We start from the raw sequence: 17,685 nt of genomic DNA on the forward strand, positions 1-17,685 counted from the left end.
GTGTGCCCACAATCAGTGTTACCTAGAAGTGTGCCCACAATCCGTGTTATCTTGTAGTGTGCCCACAATCAGTGTTACCTAGAAGTGTGCCCACAATCCGTGTTATCTTGTAGTGTGCCCACAATCAGTGTTACCTAGAAGTGAGCCCACAATCAGTGTTATCTAGAAGTGTGCCCACAATCAGTGTTATCTTGTAGTGTGCCCACAATCAGTGTTACCTAGAAGTGTGCCCACAATCCGTGTTATCTTGTAGTGTGCCCACAATCAGTGTTACCTAGAAGTGTGCCCACAATCCGTGTTATCTTGTAGTGTGCCCACAATCAGTGTTACCTAGAAGTGAGCCCACAATCAGTGTTATCTAGAAGTGTGCCCACAATCAGTGTTATCTTGTAGTGTGCCCACAATCAGTGTTACCTAGAAGTGTGCCCACAATCCGTGTTATCTTGTAGTGTGCCCACAATCCGTGTTATCTTGTAGTGTGCCCACAATCAGTGTTACCTAGAAGTGAGCCCACAATCAGTGTTATCTAGAAGTGTGCCCACAATCAGTGTTATCTTGTAGTGTGCCCACAATCAGTGTTACCTAGAAGTGTGCCCACAATCCGTGTTATCTTGTAGTGTGCCCACAATCAGTGTTACCTAGAAGTGTGCCCACAATCCGTGTTATCTTGTAGTGTGCCCACAATCAGTGTTACCTAGAAGTGAGCCCACAATCAGTGTTATCTAGAAGTGTGCCCACAATCAGTGTTACCTAGAAGTGAGCCCACAATCAGTGTTATCTAGAAGTGTGCCCACAATCAGTGTTATCTTGTAGTGTGCCCACAATCAGTGTTACCTAGAAGTGTGCCCACAATCCGTGTTATCTTGTAGTGTGCCCACAATCCGTGTTATCTTGTAGTGTGCCCACAATCAGTGTTACCTAGAAGTGAGCCCACAATCAGTGTTATCTAGAAGTGTGCCCACAATCAGTGTTATCTTGTAGTGTGCCCACAATCAGTGTTACCTAGAAGTGTGCCCACAATCCGTGTTATCTTGTAGTGTGCCCACAATCAGTGTTACCTAGAAGTGAGCCCACAATCAGTGTTATCTAGAAGTGTGCCCACAATCAGTGTTATCTTGTAGTGTGCCCACAATCAGTGTTACCTAGAAGTGTGCCCACAATCCGTGTTATCTTGTAGTGTGCCCACAATCAGTGTTACCTAGAAGTGAGCCCACAATCAGTGTTATCTAGAAGTGTGCCCACAATCAGTGTTATCTTGTAGTGTGCCCACAATCAGTGTTACCTAGAAGTGTGCCCACAATCCGTGTTATCTTGTAGTGTGCCCACAATCCGTGTTATCTTGTAGTGTGCCCACAATCAGTGTTACCTAGAAGTGAGCCCACAATCAGTGTTATCTAGAAGTGTGCCCACAATCAGTGTTATCTTGTAGTGTGCCCACAATCAGTGTTACCTAGAAGTGTGCCCACAATCCGTGTTATCTTGTAGTGTGCCCACAATCCGTGTTATCTTGTAGTGTGCCCACAATCAGTGTTACCTAGAAGTTTGCCCACAATCAGTGTTACCTACAAGTGTGCCCACAATCAGTGTTACCTAGAAGTGTGCCCACAATCAGTGTTACCTAGAAGTGTGCCCACAATCAGTGTTACCTAGAAGTGTGCCCACAATCAGTGTTATCTTGTAGTGTGCCCACAATCAGTGTTACCTAGAAGTGAGCCCACAATCCGTGTTATCTTGTAGTGTGCCCACAATCAGTGTTACCTAGAAGTGTGCACACAATCAGTGTTACCTAGAAGTGTGCCCACAATCCGTGTTATCTTGTAGTGTGCCCACAATCAGTGTTACCTAGAAGTGAGCCTACAATCAGTGTTATCTAGAAGTGTGCCCACAATCAGTGTTATCTTGTAGTGTGCCCACAATCAGTGTTACCTAGAAGTGTGCCCACAATCCGTGTTATCTTGTAGTGTGCCCACAATCCGTGTTATCTTGTAGTGTGCCCACAATCAGTGTTACCTAGAAGTGAGCCCACAATCAGTGTTATCTAGAAGTGTGCCCACAATCAGTGTTATCTTGTAGTGTGCCCACAATCAGTGTTACCTAGAAGTGTGCCCACAATCCGTGTTATCTTGTAGTGTGCCCACAATCAGTGTTACCTAGAAGTTTGCCCACAATCAGTGTTACCTACAAGTGTGCCCACAATCAGTGTTACCTAGAAGTGTGCCCACAATCAGTGTTACCTAGAAGTGTGCCCACAATCAGTGTTACCTAGAAGTGTGCCCACAATCAGTGTTATCTTGTAGTGTGCCCACAATCAGTGTTACCTAGAAGTGAGCCCACAATCCGTGTTATCTTGTAGTGTGCCCACAATCAGTGTTACCTAGAAGTGTGCACACAATCAGTGTTACCTAGAAGTGTGCCCACAATCCGTGTTATCTTGTAGTGTGCCCACAATCAGTGTTACCTAGAAGTGAGCCCACAATCAGTGTTATCTAGAAGTGTGCCCACAATCAGTGTTATCTTGTAGTGTGCCCACAATCAGTGTTACCTAGAAGTGTGCCCACAACCAGTGTTGTGGAGAGAGCAACGAGGACCCTGGACCCAGGAGGCTTTGGTTTATTCTTTAGCTGAAGATTAACATAACTTGGCCATAAAAGAAATCCATTTTGATATAAGTTAAAAACATATATATTGGGCTTAAGTCAAATTGCTCTCTTTTGTGTAGACGTTATTCCTTTTTCTGTTCACTTTTCTATCACTTTCCCTGTTGGGGTCTTTGGCCTGGAAACCTACTTTTCAAATTAGGGTTGCAGCCTGATCTCGACTAAGCCAAGATCCGGAACTTGTTTGGTTGTTTATTTAAAGATCATGAAATCCTTTTTGTATTGATAAATGTGTGCACATCTGAATTATTGTAATTATAATTAACATTGTAAAATATGTTTAAACATCTTTTAAATTCTTAGATGCCATGGTTTATGAAACTGGTCTCCTCATCTGATTGATCTATCCAGATAAATAAATTGATTATTTAATTTATCTTCGAAAATACCTTATGTTGGATGTGTTCATCAGAGATATTTTCTGTTCAAAAGGTGAACTTGTTTAAGCTAGAGAATTGTTTGGAAAATTGTTCTAAGATTTCTATCTTTATGCTATCTTTGATACATGAAATTATGAATCTTTGTATTTCTGAGTAAATACAAAAAGTGTCACTAAAAGGAATATAAAAAAGTTCATGTCATAGTTGTCATTTGAAGGAAGACAAAAAAAAATAAAGCACTTCATGTCCATATTTATTGTAAGTTTTAACTACAGAAAAAAAAAATTCAGATGTCATCGAAAATTATATAACACATGAATTTTTTACAGATTTATTGTTGGAGAAACCTTACATGTATGCTACATTCATAAATGTATAATTCTATACAAATTTCACTGTAACATCAATACGATGTTAGTAATCATCTTAATAAATAACTATAACTAAAAACACATATGTACAAAATCACATCCATAACAGCACAAATGAATCGAAATTTCAATTACTGTACAGTATCACAGCCAAAGCCTAATAAAGTCAAAATAAAGCTAATTTAAAGACCCCGTATGACTAAACACCTAGCAAATCGTGTTCATGAGCCAAGTCTCCCTGTGGATCAAATTCTCATCTTCAGATCTAATTCATATTTAAAACTATGACGCTTATCTTACGGCGAGACACTTCATCGAAGAAGCTCTCGATAGCAGGAACATAGTGCTTTTCCCAATCCTCGTGTGACAAATTCTCCCCGATCTTGTATGGAAAAACGATCTTCTGAACCCAGGCTCTAGTTACGTATTGCGCCAATTTCCCCAGGCACTCCCGGAACCATAGGATACGATTCTCAAGCGTGTCCCGTTCCAGGCCCTTGATGAAATGATCGTCGCTAACGAAACCATGCTGGCGCTCATTCCTCGATGCCCGACGTAGCTGAGAGAGAAGATTTTGATTTGCAACGTTTTCCTCGATGTTTTTCCCTCTGTAGAACTGGGCGTACATGTTGACGACGAATGGTCCTCTACGACCTTCCAGCTTGCAGATTCCTACCGTCCCTGGATCCGCCCTGTCTTCTCGACGAGCCCAGTTGAAAGCCCCCACTCGTCTCCTGGCAGAATAGGGGTCGGAGAAAGGGTACTTGTCCGCTAACACCCTGGACACACCGGAGGGCCTCATCGACGAGCAGTCCACGATTTGGGCTAGGACGGTGGTGTGGTGTTTGAAGGCGTTGTCCGTCAAGTCGCCATTTTGGAATTTCAGAGTAAATTCTGCCGAAGAGAAATTAGGAAGTTTTAAAGACTGTTGCATATATGTATTAACTAGGCCTACATATGCACCAACAACCTCTATGACAAGTGATGCAACATACGTGCAATGCAAATGGTAAAAAATAAAGCTGCAATTGTAATGTTCATTAATATATCAAAAACTGAAAAAGCTCAGATATTAATCTCTTATACACTCTTAACAGCTAATTGCAAAGCCTTAATGCTATATAAATACAGCAATAAGATTTCGAACTGTTACTGTACTTACTTGGACGTTCAATAACAACACACTCTGTTATATGGCGCATATAATCGGGGCCTGATTTAAAGCTCTTCTTGCAAAAGATGCATTCAGTTTTCCTGGAAAGAAGACAACTCGTTAGTGCATAAACAATAAATTTGTCATATCTCTTCGTTAATGTTACCAATTTGTGGATGTTATTACGTCCACCGTATTTCAAAATGTCATGCATAAAACTTTCTTGATTTTTAAATGTTTCGATAATGTGGATTTGAAAACAAATTAACAATATTCGTGAGAAATGCTGGATGCTTTGGAATGTATGCAATAAAATGAATTACGAAAGGTTCCGTAGAGAGTAGAGTTCCCCTGCAGTATAGGACCGGAAAATCTTTATCTGAAACAACGTAAGTGAAATTAGCGGTTATGTCTTAGAGGAAAAATAATGATACGAACCTCTGGTCTAATTTCACAGCAGCTACCCTGGGTCTTGTCACGCCAGTTGCGGAGATCCTGTCATTTCTCAAAAGCCTGATAGGAGTCCTTCTCTCTCGCTCTCGAGGTGACAAACGAAAGAAAGCTCTTTTAGAGGGACTCTGTAAAGGAGACCTCTTGGTAGGAACCTTGTTAGGAGTCTTTCTATCTGGCTGACGAGGGGAGAGATGGAGAAAGGCTCTCTTTGAGGGACTCTGTAAAGGAGATCTCATGGTAGGAACCTTATTATGAGTCCTCCTATCTGGCTGACGAGGGGAGAGATGGAGAAAATTCCTTTTGGGGGGACTCTGTAAAGATCTCATGGTGTGGTCCTGAAGAAGAGAAAGGGTTAAAATAGGAATGAATAACTTACAAGCATTTCCTGATATTGAAACTATAACAGATATGAAACGAACAATTTAATGTTTGCGTCGCCACTCAAAACTAAACAAAGCATATATCGTTAGTTGAACCAAACAAAGATAGCGATAGTATTGTAAGACAAATTACGATTTTAATTATCACCACCATCATATCCATATCTCGTTTTTATTCTTTATTGGTGAGGCTATCAAAAAGTCTTACCTAAATCAACTCGGCGAAGATTTAGTAGAAAAGGAAATAGAAAAAAAAAATCATACTATGCAGGAAGAGCAAATTTAATCACAGGAAAGGGGAGATTTCGATGCTATGCTAATGGAAGGGCGCAGTTGTGTGTTTGCCCATAGAGCGGCCTGCTTCCTTATGAGCAAGACTGTATTATCCATAAGGCTGACGAGGCTGATGAATAGGACCAACCAAGATCTGAGGCCTATGCATCTTTCTTTTAGTGTTAAATGTGAAAACTGTGTTATTTACTTCAGTTATAATATTACTGTGATAAATTGTACGAAAAGAAAGCGTGAAATATGCCGGGGAGCCCGCAGAGGGATGTCGAGGGACCCAAAGAAGCTCAAATCCTCGAGGTTCCTGCGTAGGTTAATACAACACTGCTTATAAAGGGGGGGGGGGGCTGCTTCCGATGATACATCAAGCGGGAAACAAACTCTCTATGAAATCACTTTTCTTGGCTAACAAGGAAATTGAAAATTTTGTCCGAGCTAGTAAATGGTGAAGTCAAATTAAATAGCGTTAAAATCATCATCAACTTTAAAATCAGACGAATGCTTGAACCTATTGTTTTCCTATAAACCAATTAAGTATTAACACTTTTTTTCATGGTGAAAGGGGGGAGCAAATTGGCCCAAAATTTACGCCAAGTATCTAATCCTAGTTTATACCACTATTAAAAAATGAAGACTTCTTTGTAAGGACTGCACAAGATTGTCAGCTAATATTCCTTTACTACCTTTGAGATACTCTGATAAAATACTTTATGAAGACTTTCCCTCTAAACTTCACTACGAAATGCCAAGACAAAAATTATTGTTAGTTCTATAGATAATCGAATAAATAATATATATATATATATATATATATATATATATATATATATATATATATATATATATATATATATATATATATATATATATATATATCCTATCACGCTCAGGGGGAGAGGAAGTAGTAATACCCTGGAGAAAAGGGTTACCCAAAGAGGTACCCTTGGAAACCACACTCCCTAATAAATTGCTGAGCCAGCGGGTTATATTTAGGAAAGGGGGGGGGGGTTAGGAAGGGTTGGAAATGTGTATGTGTAAATCTGTCTAAATATTCAGACGTCAATTTTGACGGCTTGTGTACACTATTGTATAGATAAACACATTAAACTAACCGTAACAGAAGAGTGGCGCAGAGGTCTAGTATTCGCATGACATGGGGTCGCCATAATTAATCCGATGGAAATGTAAAACACGACGATAACCACAGGACACAACCTCCTTATTAAACTGCCTGCTGGAAACTGAGGCTATAGCGGCTGGATTCCCCCGGGTACCGGGATGCAGGTACCCTCATTATCCAGCCAGTCACGTGGAACAGTCCCCCTCAAAACCCAGGAGGATTAATATTTTTCCTCCAGGCCTAAAACTCTCCACAACTCATTGGTATTTGATACTTGTCTCTGAAAACTTCAACACCAGAAAACATGGCAAATTAGTTTTCGATTAACTGATAACGATACAGAGCAAAATATTAATTGGAAAGAAATTATTTTTCCACACACTAAGGCCCGCCTGAACAGACCTTTAGTGTTTGATGGAGGGCGAGAAATAAACCCGTAAAAGTACATGGAATTGATGACGTGGTGTTTCTCCCCTCAATAATGTTAACAATGATAGAAATTTAGGGTAGGAGCTGTCACTGAGGTGAAAATAAAACTTTTATATTGTGAAAAACCAATTTGATCGAAGGGTCAGGCCACCGGGTTCCTATTAGGATGAAAATAAATGTAAAGTTTTGATAAAAAATAATTTAGTTTACTTCAACCAATCTCAATGACCTGATAAACTTTCCACTTTTCTTTTGTCTTTAAAACTGCAACTAGAAGATATTTACACTTATTTGAATCTCATGGAGAATTTGCAAGACTGGGTAAGTAATCCGCCCATACTATCTTCTATTCTGTCGTACCTTACAACGCTAAATATTAGGGCATTTGCTTTTGCCTCATGTTTACAAAATTCAAACTCGAAATTAAATGCTCTTCGACATAAATGTGTGTAGTATAGTATTTCTTAGATAAATATATAGAAACATTTCTTTCTATTTCGTATCAATTAACATAATGAAACTTCTTATATTTGAGATGAAAAACAATTATAATTACTAGTAGCTTAATTTGTGCTTTTTGTTTTTCTCAAGAAATGAGCACAACATACAAGCTACAGATTTTTCATTGTATTCTATAATCTAATTAGGTCAACACTTTAATCTTAAACCGTAAACAAAAGTGAACTTTGAAATTTTCTTCATTTTATATACTAATTTCGTTTTTATTGAGTAACTATCTTGAAATAATGCTGAATGAAAACCCAGTAAATTCTAAAGAAAATTATTCATTAAATGAGTTCATATAAAAATACTTCTAATATCATGAGGCATTGATGACCCTACTCTTAAAATTCATTATAAAATAGAATATATATAGAATTGATTGCAGTAAATTTTAGCCCTGTACGAATGCAAAATAAGAAAATAAGTTCACTAAAACTTGGGTTCATATAAAGTCTACCAATCAAGATGATTCTTTTCATCGCTGTCTGAATTACCATATTACTTGTGTCGGGGTTCAGTTGTGTGGAGGTTCATTTTGGGGTTAGGTCCAGTTATAGTTGGCTTCCAGTTCTGCAAGGTTTCCTGATGTGAAGGGCTTCCAGTTGTGAGGGCCTTCCAGTTGTGGAGGGTTTTCAGTTGTGGAGGGTTTTCAGTTGTGGAGGGCGTCCAGGTATAGGGGGAGCTTCCACCTGTGGGGGTTCCAGTTGTAAAGGGCTTCCAGTTATAGGGGTTTCCAGTTATGGAGACCTCCAGGTTGTTGTGGGGTTCCAGGTGTGAGGGCTTCCAGTTTTGAAGGGTTTCCTGTTGTAGGGAATTCCAGATGTGGAGGGATTCTAGTTGTGGAGATCTTCCAGTTGTGAAGGGCTTCCTGGTGTAGGGTGGGGTGGGGGTTCCAGTTGTGAAGGGCTTCCAGTTATGGAGGGCTTCCATTTGGAGAAGCTTCCATTTGGAGAAGCTTCCATTTGGAAAGGCTTCCAGTTGTAACAGTTTCCAGTTGTAGAGGCTTCCAATTGAGGAGCTTCCAGCGTGTATGGCCGGCTTAAGAAAGGTGTAGCTATCACTCGCTTCGTCAAACAAGCTCTTTTTTTTGTCCATAACTCCTGTGACATGCTAAACTGCATGTCTAATGCATAGCCATTTCTGGGAATTTCCACAAAGATCACCCTCATCAGACTGAACAGTCCTTTATTTACTTTTGAAATATAGAAAACATTGAATTTTGACACATTGCCCAAATTTGTTCCATTTATCTTGTTTTTACTGACAAGTTTGTTGGTTGAGGTTAAATTTTATAGAAAACATTTCGCCACACCTTTTCTCTACCTCAATCATAATTCAAAGCTAGATATAAAACTGTTCCTATATGATACTTGAAACACACACATGAGAGAGAGAGAGAGAGAGAGAGAGAGAGAGAGAGAGAGAGAGAGAGAGAGAGAGAGAGAGAGAGAGAGAGAGAGAGAGAGAGAGAGAGAGAAATCAAAATCATACTAATGTACTCTAAAACAAATTATCTTCTGGCGGACCCAATGAAATTTTCCTTACATTGCCATGAGATTGACAGATCTAATTAACGTTCCTCGCCAGTTTTCTTAATAAATAAAAATGTATTAAGGAAAACAACGTATAGAGTAAGTAATTAGTAAATCTGTAATTAAGATGTTCAAAACAGCTTCGAGAGGTCATTTATTCACAAATGCAGGGATCTGATTTTGGCTTTTCAAAACACTTTTCTTATTCACATTTATAGTGATTCTCGTCCTTTCTTCGCCAAGTATGCTTCTTTTCTAGTAGGCCAACTATTAAAATTCGTCTGGTGCATTCTATTACAATTACTATTATGGCTCTCAACCCATTTATCAGTCTCCAAAAGTCCACGCTAAACTATCTTCGAAAAAATTTCATTGGCTTTCCTTTGGGTTTACATGAAAAACTTTATTTTTTATTTTATTTTTTTTTTTTTTTTTAAATATTTACTTTTATAATTACTGTGTAATCTTTCTCGCGTGTCTCGACAACATGTCTGCTTTCAGAAATTATAACATTCATAATGTGACAAGCATCTTATTCACAATATTTACTACTATTCTACAAACCTTTATGATATGTACCATACGTGTCTCAAACCACTAAGAGATAATGAACCTCAACCACAGTCCTAGGACCATGTTACGTAATGCAACCTTAATTTTTTTTAACAATGATGGTGAAATTTTTGTTGTTGGATAAATTGCTTATCCATTATGAATTTATAACCTAATGAACATTGATGACAGTAAGAATAAAAAGAAATATAATGGTGAAGCCTCTGCATTCATGAGCTATTACTTATAAGACGTTGAACCGATAGTTCAAGGGTTGAGTACTGTTTCGTCCACACAACCTTCCCAAAGAAAATATTGTTAACAATGATAACGAATATTTTCATTGTTGAATAAACGATATAATTAGTATAAATTCATAACCAAATAGTAATGCACATCGTAGATGGTAAGGGAAAAAATAAGGTTGGGTCTTCATTAATTACGAGCTATTACTTCGGACCCCACACAAAAGTGGGAAAAGATGCTGACTAAGAAGAAGACTTGGGACCTTATAAGACGTTTACTTAATGTTTCATCCATAACAACCTTTATGAAGAAAATATTTTTAACAATAATAAAAACGTTTATTTTTTTAAATGATTATTAAGTATGAATTTCTAATCAAATGGTAAACACCGAAAATAATGAGGTAGAATCCTCTTTAGCCACGACCTATTGCTTTGGAACATGCAATACGTTTGTTGAATTAATTTTATGTTAAGTATGAATTTCTAATAAAATGGTAATATATATGTATGTATGTATATATATATATATATATATATATATATATATATATATATATATATATATATATATATATATATATATATATATATATATATATATATATATATATATATATATATATATATATATATATATATATACATATGCACACACACACACACACACACACACATATATATATATATATATATATATATATATATATATATATATATATATATATATATATATATATATATATATATATATATATATATATATATATATATATATATATATATATATATATATATATATACAGTATATCGAAGAAAGCAATAAAAAATAATGCTATTGAACCATATTTAATAAAGAGCTATTACTTGGGAACTTACAAGACGTTGACCCGATATTCCAACGATTAAGTAATGTTTTGCAGTGTTGCCAGGTATGGAGATTTATTCACAGATTCTGGGATTTTGGGTGTCAGATTGGGATATGCTGTACAAATTTCTATGAAGATGAGTAAAACTTTACAGTAATTTCTATATTATTAAAGTGTACATAATCAGAAAGAAATTTATTTTTGTAAATGGGGATTTTTGGGGTTGTTTTGGGGATTTTGTATTATGAGTTTTGGGGATTTTTGAACTAACCCATCTGGCAACATTTATGTTTCGTCCGCGAGAGTAAACATGGCGGAAGTTTACGACCCAACATTTACCATTTTAGAATACACGGGAGATCACAGTGCACATAAATGTGGTTATTGCAAGTCAGCAGCAGCAAGTTTTAGTCATGGTATGATATAGTGATAACATAAACGTATTTGTGGGCGAGACTACCCAAATTTCAGGGTGTTGAAGTTGACTACCGTAGTCTTACGTTGTAGCTATGAATATTTTGTGAACAAATATAACTCAAGTTTATTGTGTAGGTATCGCAGGCTACCATAACTAGCAGGTTTAATTCGTAAATTGGTCATTTTAAAAGCTAGAAATAGGCTAGACTGACGTTTGATGTCCAGTCTAGTGTATTTTCGATTCAACCATAAAATGGTGCAATATTAGTTATGACAATGAAACTTATAGTTTAATAGATCTTGGAGCCTTTGTAGTTTGTTGTGATCGGCAGAAACGCCTGTTTTGTCACGAATTATAACCAATTGAAATATTAATGAGTTCACTAGTTTTGTAAATGCTTGTCCCAACAATCTGTTCAATTGTTGGGCGGAGGGATTCGCCTTTCCGTCAGCACCTCCTTGGTTTTCTTCTGTATTCTAGTTCTTTTATTTTCTTCTCTCTTTTTTCCACATTTGATAAATATATTCGGTTAAGTTTTACTGTATTACAGATTCAGATTTCGAACAGAAAATATATGTTTTCCTGTAGTAAATAACGTGATTTGACCGAATTTTACCTTCATTTCAACTGCAAACCAACAGAACAACCAATTCGACTAACTTTAAGTAGCCGAACTGGTTGCTGTTATTACGGATAAAATGAAGGTGAAAACCGGTTAAATCACATTATTTTCTACAGGAAAACATATATTTTCTGTTAAAATGTTCAAATATAATGTCTTTTATATATATTTTGTTAAGATGCTTAAATATAATTGCGTTCAAATTCCGTGTCACTTCACTCACGTATGTACTGAGAACGGTAACATTAGCAACGTTACCAATGATGCACCGCGTTACCAACGTTACGTTAGCAATGCTACGGTAATATTATCGTGTATTTTAAAGAATTTTTCCATATACCCTTTACACTATATAAAAAAGTACAAAAAGGGTACAGAACCTAACAATCCCACCTAACCTAACCTAGAAGTTCCCAGGTCACAAACCCAATATAATGCCCATTGTTATATATATCATGTTAATCTGTATCACTTCACTCACGTTACGATAACATTAGCACTGTTACGATAACATTATATATAATGGTTCTTGTTCCGCCATTAGTTTGCTTTGCTCTTATGAAAATAAAACATCAAGCTCGTATGTATTGGCAAGCGGTAATGTTGAGCTGCACACGCTAACATTAGCAACGTTAAATATAATGGTTCTTGTTCCTCGTTTACAATCACAGGAAAATAAAACATCAACCTTGTAAGCACTGGCAAGCGGTAATGTTGAGCTTCGCACTTTAACTTTAATGTGTTACTTTTACTATATTTTGTTAAAGAAATTAATGACTTACTTTTATGACCGTGACGACGTAACTTATGGGTCACGGGGGTGAACTTGTGACTGTGAGTCTGTGGCGTCTTAACTGCTTTGCCTTATTTTAGCAATGCACTTGAGACACTGTAAAAGCTGGTATATTACATTATGAGATTTAAGAAAATTATCAACATTGGAATTTACCAAAATACTTTCAAGTATGGATTACTGAAGTCGTTACAATTTTCTAAAACAACGATCGTAAAATATGCAAAAAGATGTCACTTGAACTAACAAAGACCTGACTTGGGCAAAGGTTTCCACTTAAAAGGGTTTGTTGGAAGGTGGGGGTAGGAAAATATTAACCCCCCTGAGCAAACTTTAGATACGTATGGGTTCGTGATTGGTTAACGGAAAAGCAACGGAGTCTAGAGAGTAAACATGAATGAACCAGAATGGGAAACATGTCCAGAGCAAGTATTTATGTGAAATCTGAGAGTGACAAGGTAATAATTAAATGTATAAAAGTAAAGTAGAAAGATAAAATGGAGTGTATGATAAGTAATATTTGATGGGTATATAAAATAAGGTGATTTTATAAGGTATTGGATAATAAAACAGGTAATACTGGGGTCAAACGTAATATGTATACAAGGGTATTACATAACTGATGAAGTAATAGACTTGAACAGAGTTGGTGGAGAAGACGAATAGTTACATTTCACTATTAGAGAATGAGAAATCTTATTGGTGGAGGAACAGTCTCTGCCCAGGGAGGCAGGGTTTTTGCGCAGAAGGTCGAAACCTGCTATGTACAAATGAACGAACCGGAGCGACTACAATCGGCAAGTAGAACGAGAAAAATTAAATGAAAAACACTGCTAATATTAGCATGTTACGCTAACATTTGATCTACATCACACGTTGGCAGCTCTGGTTACCGTATTTTTTCATGAGACAATGCCTTTGCAATGGCGCCTCCAAAGTTTATCAAGTTATACTGTTTTGTCTTTTCCTCCGTTTATTATACATCCAAGAAGGTAATGTATAGAGAAGAAAAGGCTTGTTTTACGTTTATATATCGTTTCCCCAGTATGTTTTCCCCACCCAAAATCCCGAGTTCCCACTGGGGTCCCCCATTTTCGTAGGATATATATATATATATATATATATATATATATATATATATATATATATATATATATATATATATATATATATATATATATATATATATATATACACATATTTCTGAAATTATTCATTTGCGACGGGAACAAGTGTCATTTGTTCCATAACTGACATACATACCACGCTATTTAATAGGGGTACCCTGTATTACTTTCGGCGTAGCTGAAGTGATGAGCCATTAGAATTTTAACAAGGGTTTACTACCTCACCGCTAGTTAGCAGGGGTTAGGGGAGGGGAGCTTGCTACCCCCCCCCCTCCCCCCACACCTGTGCTTGAGCTCATTTTGCTCTCGGCTCGGGTGGTAGTCGGACGTGTCCGCTCTCACCCTCGCCTCTCTTGACAGCCATTTATGTCTTTTTGCTTTTTCTTCATCATTATTATTATTATTATTATTATTATTATTATTATTATTATTACTTACTAAGCTACAACCCTAGTTGGAAAAGCAGTATGCTATAAGCCCAGGGGCTCCAACAGGGAAAATAGCTCAGTGCGGAAAGGAAAAAAGGAAAATAAAATATTCTAAGAAGAGTAACAACAATAAATATCTCCTATATAAACTATAAAAACTTTAACAAAACAAGAGGAAGAGAAATAAGATAGGAGAGTGTGCTCGAGTGTACCCTCAAGCAAGAGAACTCTAACCCAAGACAGTGAAAGGCCATGGTACAGAGGCTATGGCACTACCCAAGACTAGAGAACAGTGGTTTGATTTTGGAGTGTCCTTCTCCTAGAAGAGCTGCTTACCATAGCTAAAGAGTCTCTTCTACCCTTACCAAGAGGAAAGTGGCACTGAACAATTACAGTGCAGTAACCCCTTGGGTGATGAAGAATTGTTTGGTAATCTGTGTTGTCAGGTGTATGAGGATAGAGGAGAATATGTAAAGAATATGCCAGACTATTCAGTGTGTATGTAGGCAAAGGGAAAATGAACCGTAACCAGAGAGGAGGATCCAATGTAGTACTGTCTGGCCAGTCAAAAGACCCCATAACTCTCTAGTGGTAGTATCTCAACGGGTGGCTGGTGCCCTGGCCAACCTACTACCTACATATCATATCACCTTTCGGTGCTCCCATACGACCCTGCCGCTTCATTCCACGTTGCAGCAGAGCTACTGTGAAATAGAAGCCTCCAACGAGCAAAGGGGTAAGAGAAATAAGAAGTAACGGGCGGCCCATCAGGACGACATGGCTATCTCACCCAAAAATAGATTTTTCCAATGTCGAAATCTCTTTTTTGGGCTCGAGCCATATCGTCCTGATGGAAGTGTACCAGAGAATTATCTATACTCGGTGGGAGGCTTTGCATAAAAAGACCTCAAACCGAAAAATTGCTCCCCACCTAAGTGACGAAACAAGTATTAATCTTTAAACCTGGGAACCTTTAAAGGAAATAATGAAGTGCATTTTCCCTTAAGCAAAAACTTTGATTGTGAAGTTGGCCTCTGCGAATATGCGCTCCTGTCCTGGATTACCCGACCGCCCCTTTGGAACATTCATGTCGGCGGTCGAGACAGACCTTCACACCCTTTGCCCTTACTGTAGAGGTCAACGGTGTGATAGTGGTAATAAGTGTGGTGAGTGTAGGGAATGGTCTACCTCCCAGTAGGAGAGGTTTTTTCGGCGACGTAAGAAGAAGTCCAGGCGGGATATTTCTACTTCAAAGTTTTCTTTGAAAGGAGAAAATCCCAAGGAGACTTCTTCCATTGCCCAAACCTCCTCCAAAGCTCCCGCTCGTAAAGAGACCGTCGAGTGGTAGCGTAGGCCGTGGTTCTGTTTCCCGAACTCGGGGTTCAAGAGATGGCGTTGCCTCCCCTAGCGAGGAGCTCCACCTCTCCCCCCGGGGGGAGGATTTAAATTTATCTAATTTGTTTCAGCTTTGGTCTTCCTTGGGGCTCGAGGGTTTGCCCTCCAAGGAAGCACTTCTTGACATCATCCGATTGGGTGCCGCTGTCAAGCAATCGCCGACTTTGGCAGAGGTTGATCCTCTGTCTACTGGTGACGTTGTGGTGTCAAAGGTATCTAATGCGGTATCTCCTAATACCTCTGCCTCTTCTCATCCCGCAGTAGCTGAACGCTTAGTTTCTCCCGTTCCTGCTCAACCTACGAGGGAGAAACTAAGTCCAACAGTCTCTCCTGCCGGTGATTCTCCCCCTCGGGGGAGTTCACTCACAGAGACTCCTCTTAGAGGATTGCTGAAGGTCAGCTTGCTGATCTAACGGCAGACAAAGGGCGTATACGTAGCAAGGCTCGCCTTCCCCTTTGCCAGAGAGGCCTTCCTTCACCTTATTAAGCGGTGAGGAGGCGCCTCTTCGGTTCATCATCATCATTGCAGTCCGCTGCAGAGGAGCCTCGTCAAATATCACCGACTGTTCCTGCTACGGTCCTGGACCTCATTGCGGATCGTTTGCAATCCCCTTCAGTGGAAGGTTGTCCTTTCAAAGGGCACGTCAACCTTCCACCCGGCAGACCTGCTGACCTGCCGTCATCGTTCCTGGCAGCTGATGCACTTTACGCGCCGACAAAACCTGTCTTTCATAGTCAGGCACCGATCCCTTCGGGGCAACAAGGACGTACAAGCCATCGCGCATACACGTCCCTTACACGCCAACGATCACCTGCTGTTCCTGAGATAGCGCGCACACGTCCCTTACGCGCCAACGATTACCTGCTGTTCCTGAGATAGCGCGCCAGTGCTCACCCGCTCGCCAGCGTGCCATTGCGTGCCATCAACCTACTGCTCGCCAACGATCTCCTGCACGCCAGCGCTCTCCCACGCGCTAGCGCCCTCGTACTGTCATCTCACCTGCGCTCCCACGATCTTCGGATCTGGGGGCGGTAGGGAAGTCTAAGACTTCACCTACTCGCCAACGCGCCGCCTGCTATCTCCTGCGCGCCATCCCTCGCCAGCACGCAATCGCGCGCGTTCACCTGCTCACGCCTACGAGCATACGCGCCCAGGCCCATCCCCCACAGCAGCTACACACTGCCAGCCTGATGTGCGCCCACAAGAGGCATGCCATCGCACACAGGTTCCTACTGCGCGCCCTCGCGCAAGGGATTTCTCTCCTGCGCGCGAGCACCCTACAACATGTTCTGGGTCGCGCGATCTCTCGCCCACACACCCACGGGCCCATCATCCTGATCCTGCGCGCGCGAGCGCACAATCAGCTTCCTGCGGACGCTTCTACGCGCCGTCGCAATCACCCTCGCGCGCGCATGCATGCGCATCAGCAGTCCCGCGCGCACCCAGTCTCCCCCGCGCGACCCCGGGTATTCCCCATCGCACGAGTGCCAGCACGATCGCCTCTACCCTCCCGCGCGCGAGGCTGCAAGACAAAGCACGGCAAGGTCGCGGTCGCCAAACCACCCCCCCCCCCCCCCAAGCGCAGAACAGCGCGCTCGCCGGTGGAGGGGAAGGTTCCAGAAAGGTCCAGGGTCAATTCTTCTTCCTTTTCTTTTCAGGCAAACTCCCCTATGGAAACTCCTCCCAGGGATCGGTCGATCCCTGTCCCTCCAAAGGAGGTGTCTGACAGCACAGCTGTCAGCCAGCAGCCATGGTTTGGGGCACTAGTCAGAGCGGTTGCGCAAGCTTTCAAGCCTATTCTCTCTGAATTGGGCCACAAATCCTTGGCTGCGTCTACCCCCCTGAAGAGAAAAAGAGGAGTTTGGGATGCGATGACTTCTCCGAGAACTGAGCTGTCTCCTCAAAAGCCTTCGATGTAGGCTCCCCCCCCCCAGACTTTGGCTCCCTCCCTGTCGGACGAGGATTTCC

General features: G+C 40.1%; 2 protein-coding genes across 5 annotated transcripts in view; one reads left to right on the forward strand and one right to left on the reverse strand.

The window, feature by feature from the left end:
* The window catches only part of Ate1 (arginyltransferase 1), a 114,780-nt gene that overhangs the window by 40,584 nt on the left and 56,511 nt on the right, over nt 1-17,685 (forward strand). For 3 of the 4 annotated variants that reach the window (XM_068374389.1, XM_068374390.1, XM_068374392.1), the window contains exon 1: nt 11,227-11,349. The exons of the other annotated variant lie outside the window; for it this stretch is intronic. In XM_068374389.1, the coding sequence (XP_068230490.1) occupies nt 11,244-11,349 (106 nt within the window). In that variant the 5' untranslated portion in view covers nt 11,227-11,243. Of the gene's footprint in view, nt 1-11,226; nt 11,350-17,685 lie in introns of those variants that run through there. 4 annotated transcript variants of the gene reach the window in all.
* LOC137640684 (uncharacterized) lies at nt 3,384-5,272 on the reverse strand. The gene is made up of 3 exons (XM_068373180.1): nt 5,000-5,272; nt 4,571-4,662; nt 3,384-4,302 (listed from the first exon to the last, which is right to left on the reverse strand). The coding sequence occupies exons 1-3, from the start codon at nt 5,248-5,250 to the stop codon at nt 3,674-3,676; spliced, it is 972 nt and encodes a 323-aa protein (XP_068229281.1). The 5' UTR covers nt 5,251-5,272; the 3' UTR covers nt 3,384-3,673.

Source organism: Palaemon carinicauda, chromosome 5, assembly GCF_036898095.1.
Source record: "Palaemon carinicauda isolate YSFRI2023 chromosome 5, ASM3689809v2, whole genome shotgun sequence".
NCBI lineage: Eukaryota > Metazoa > Arthropoda > Malacostraca > Decapoda > Palaemonidae > Palaemon > Palaemon carinicauda.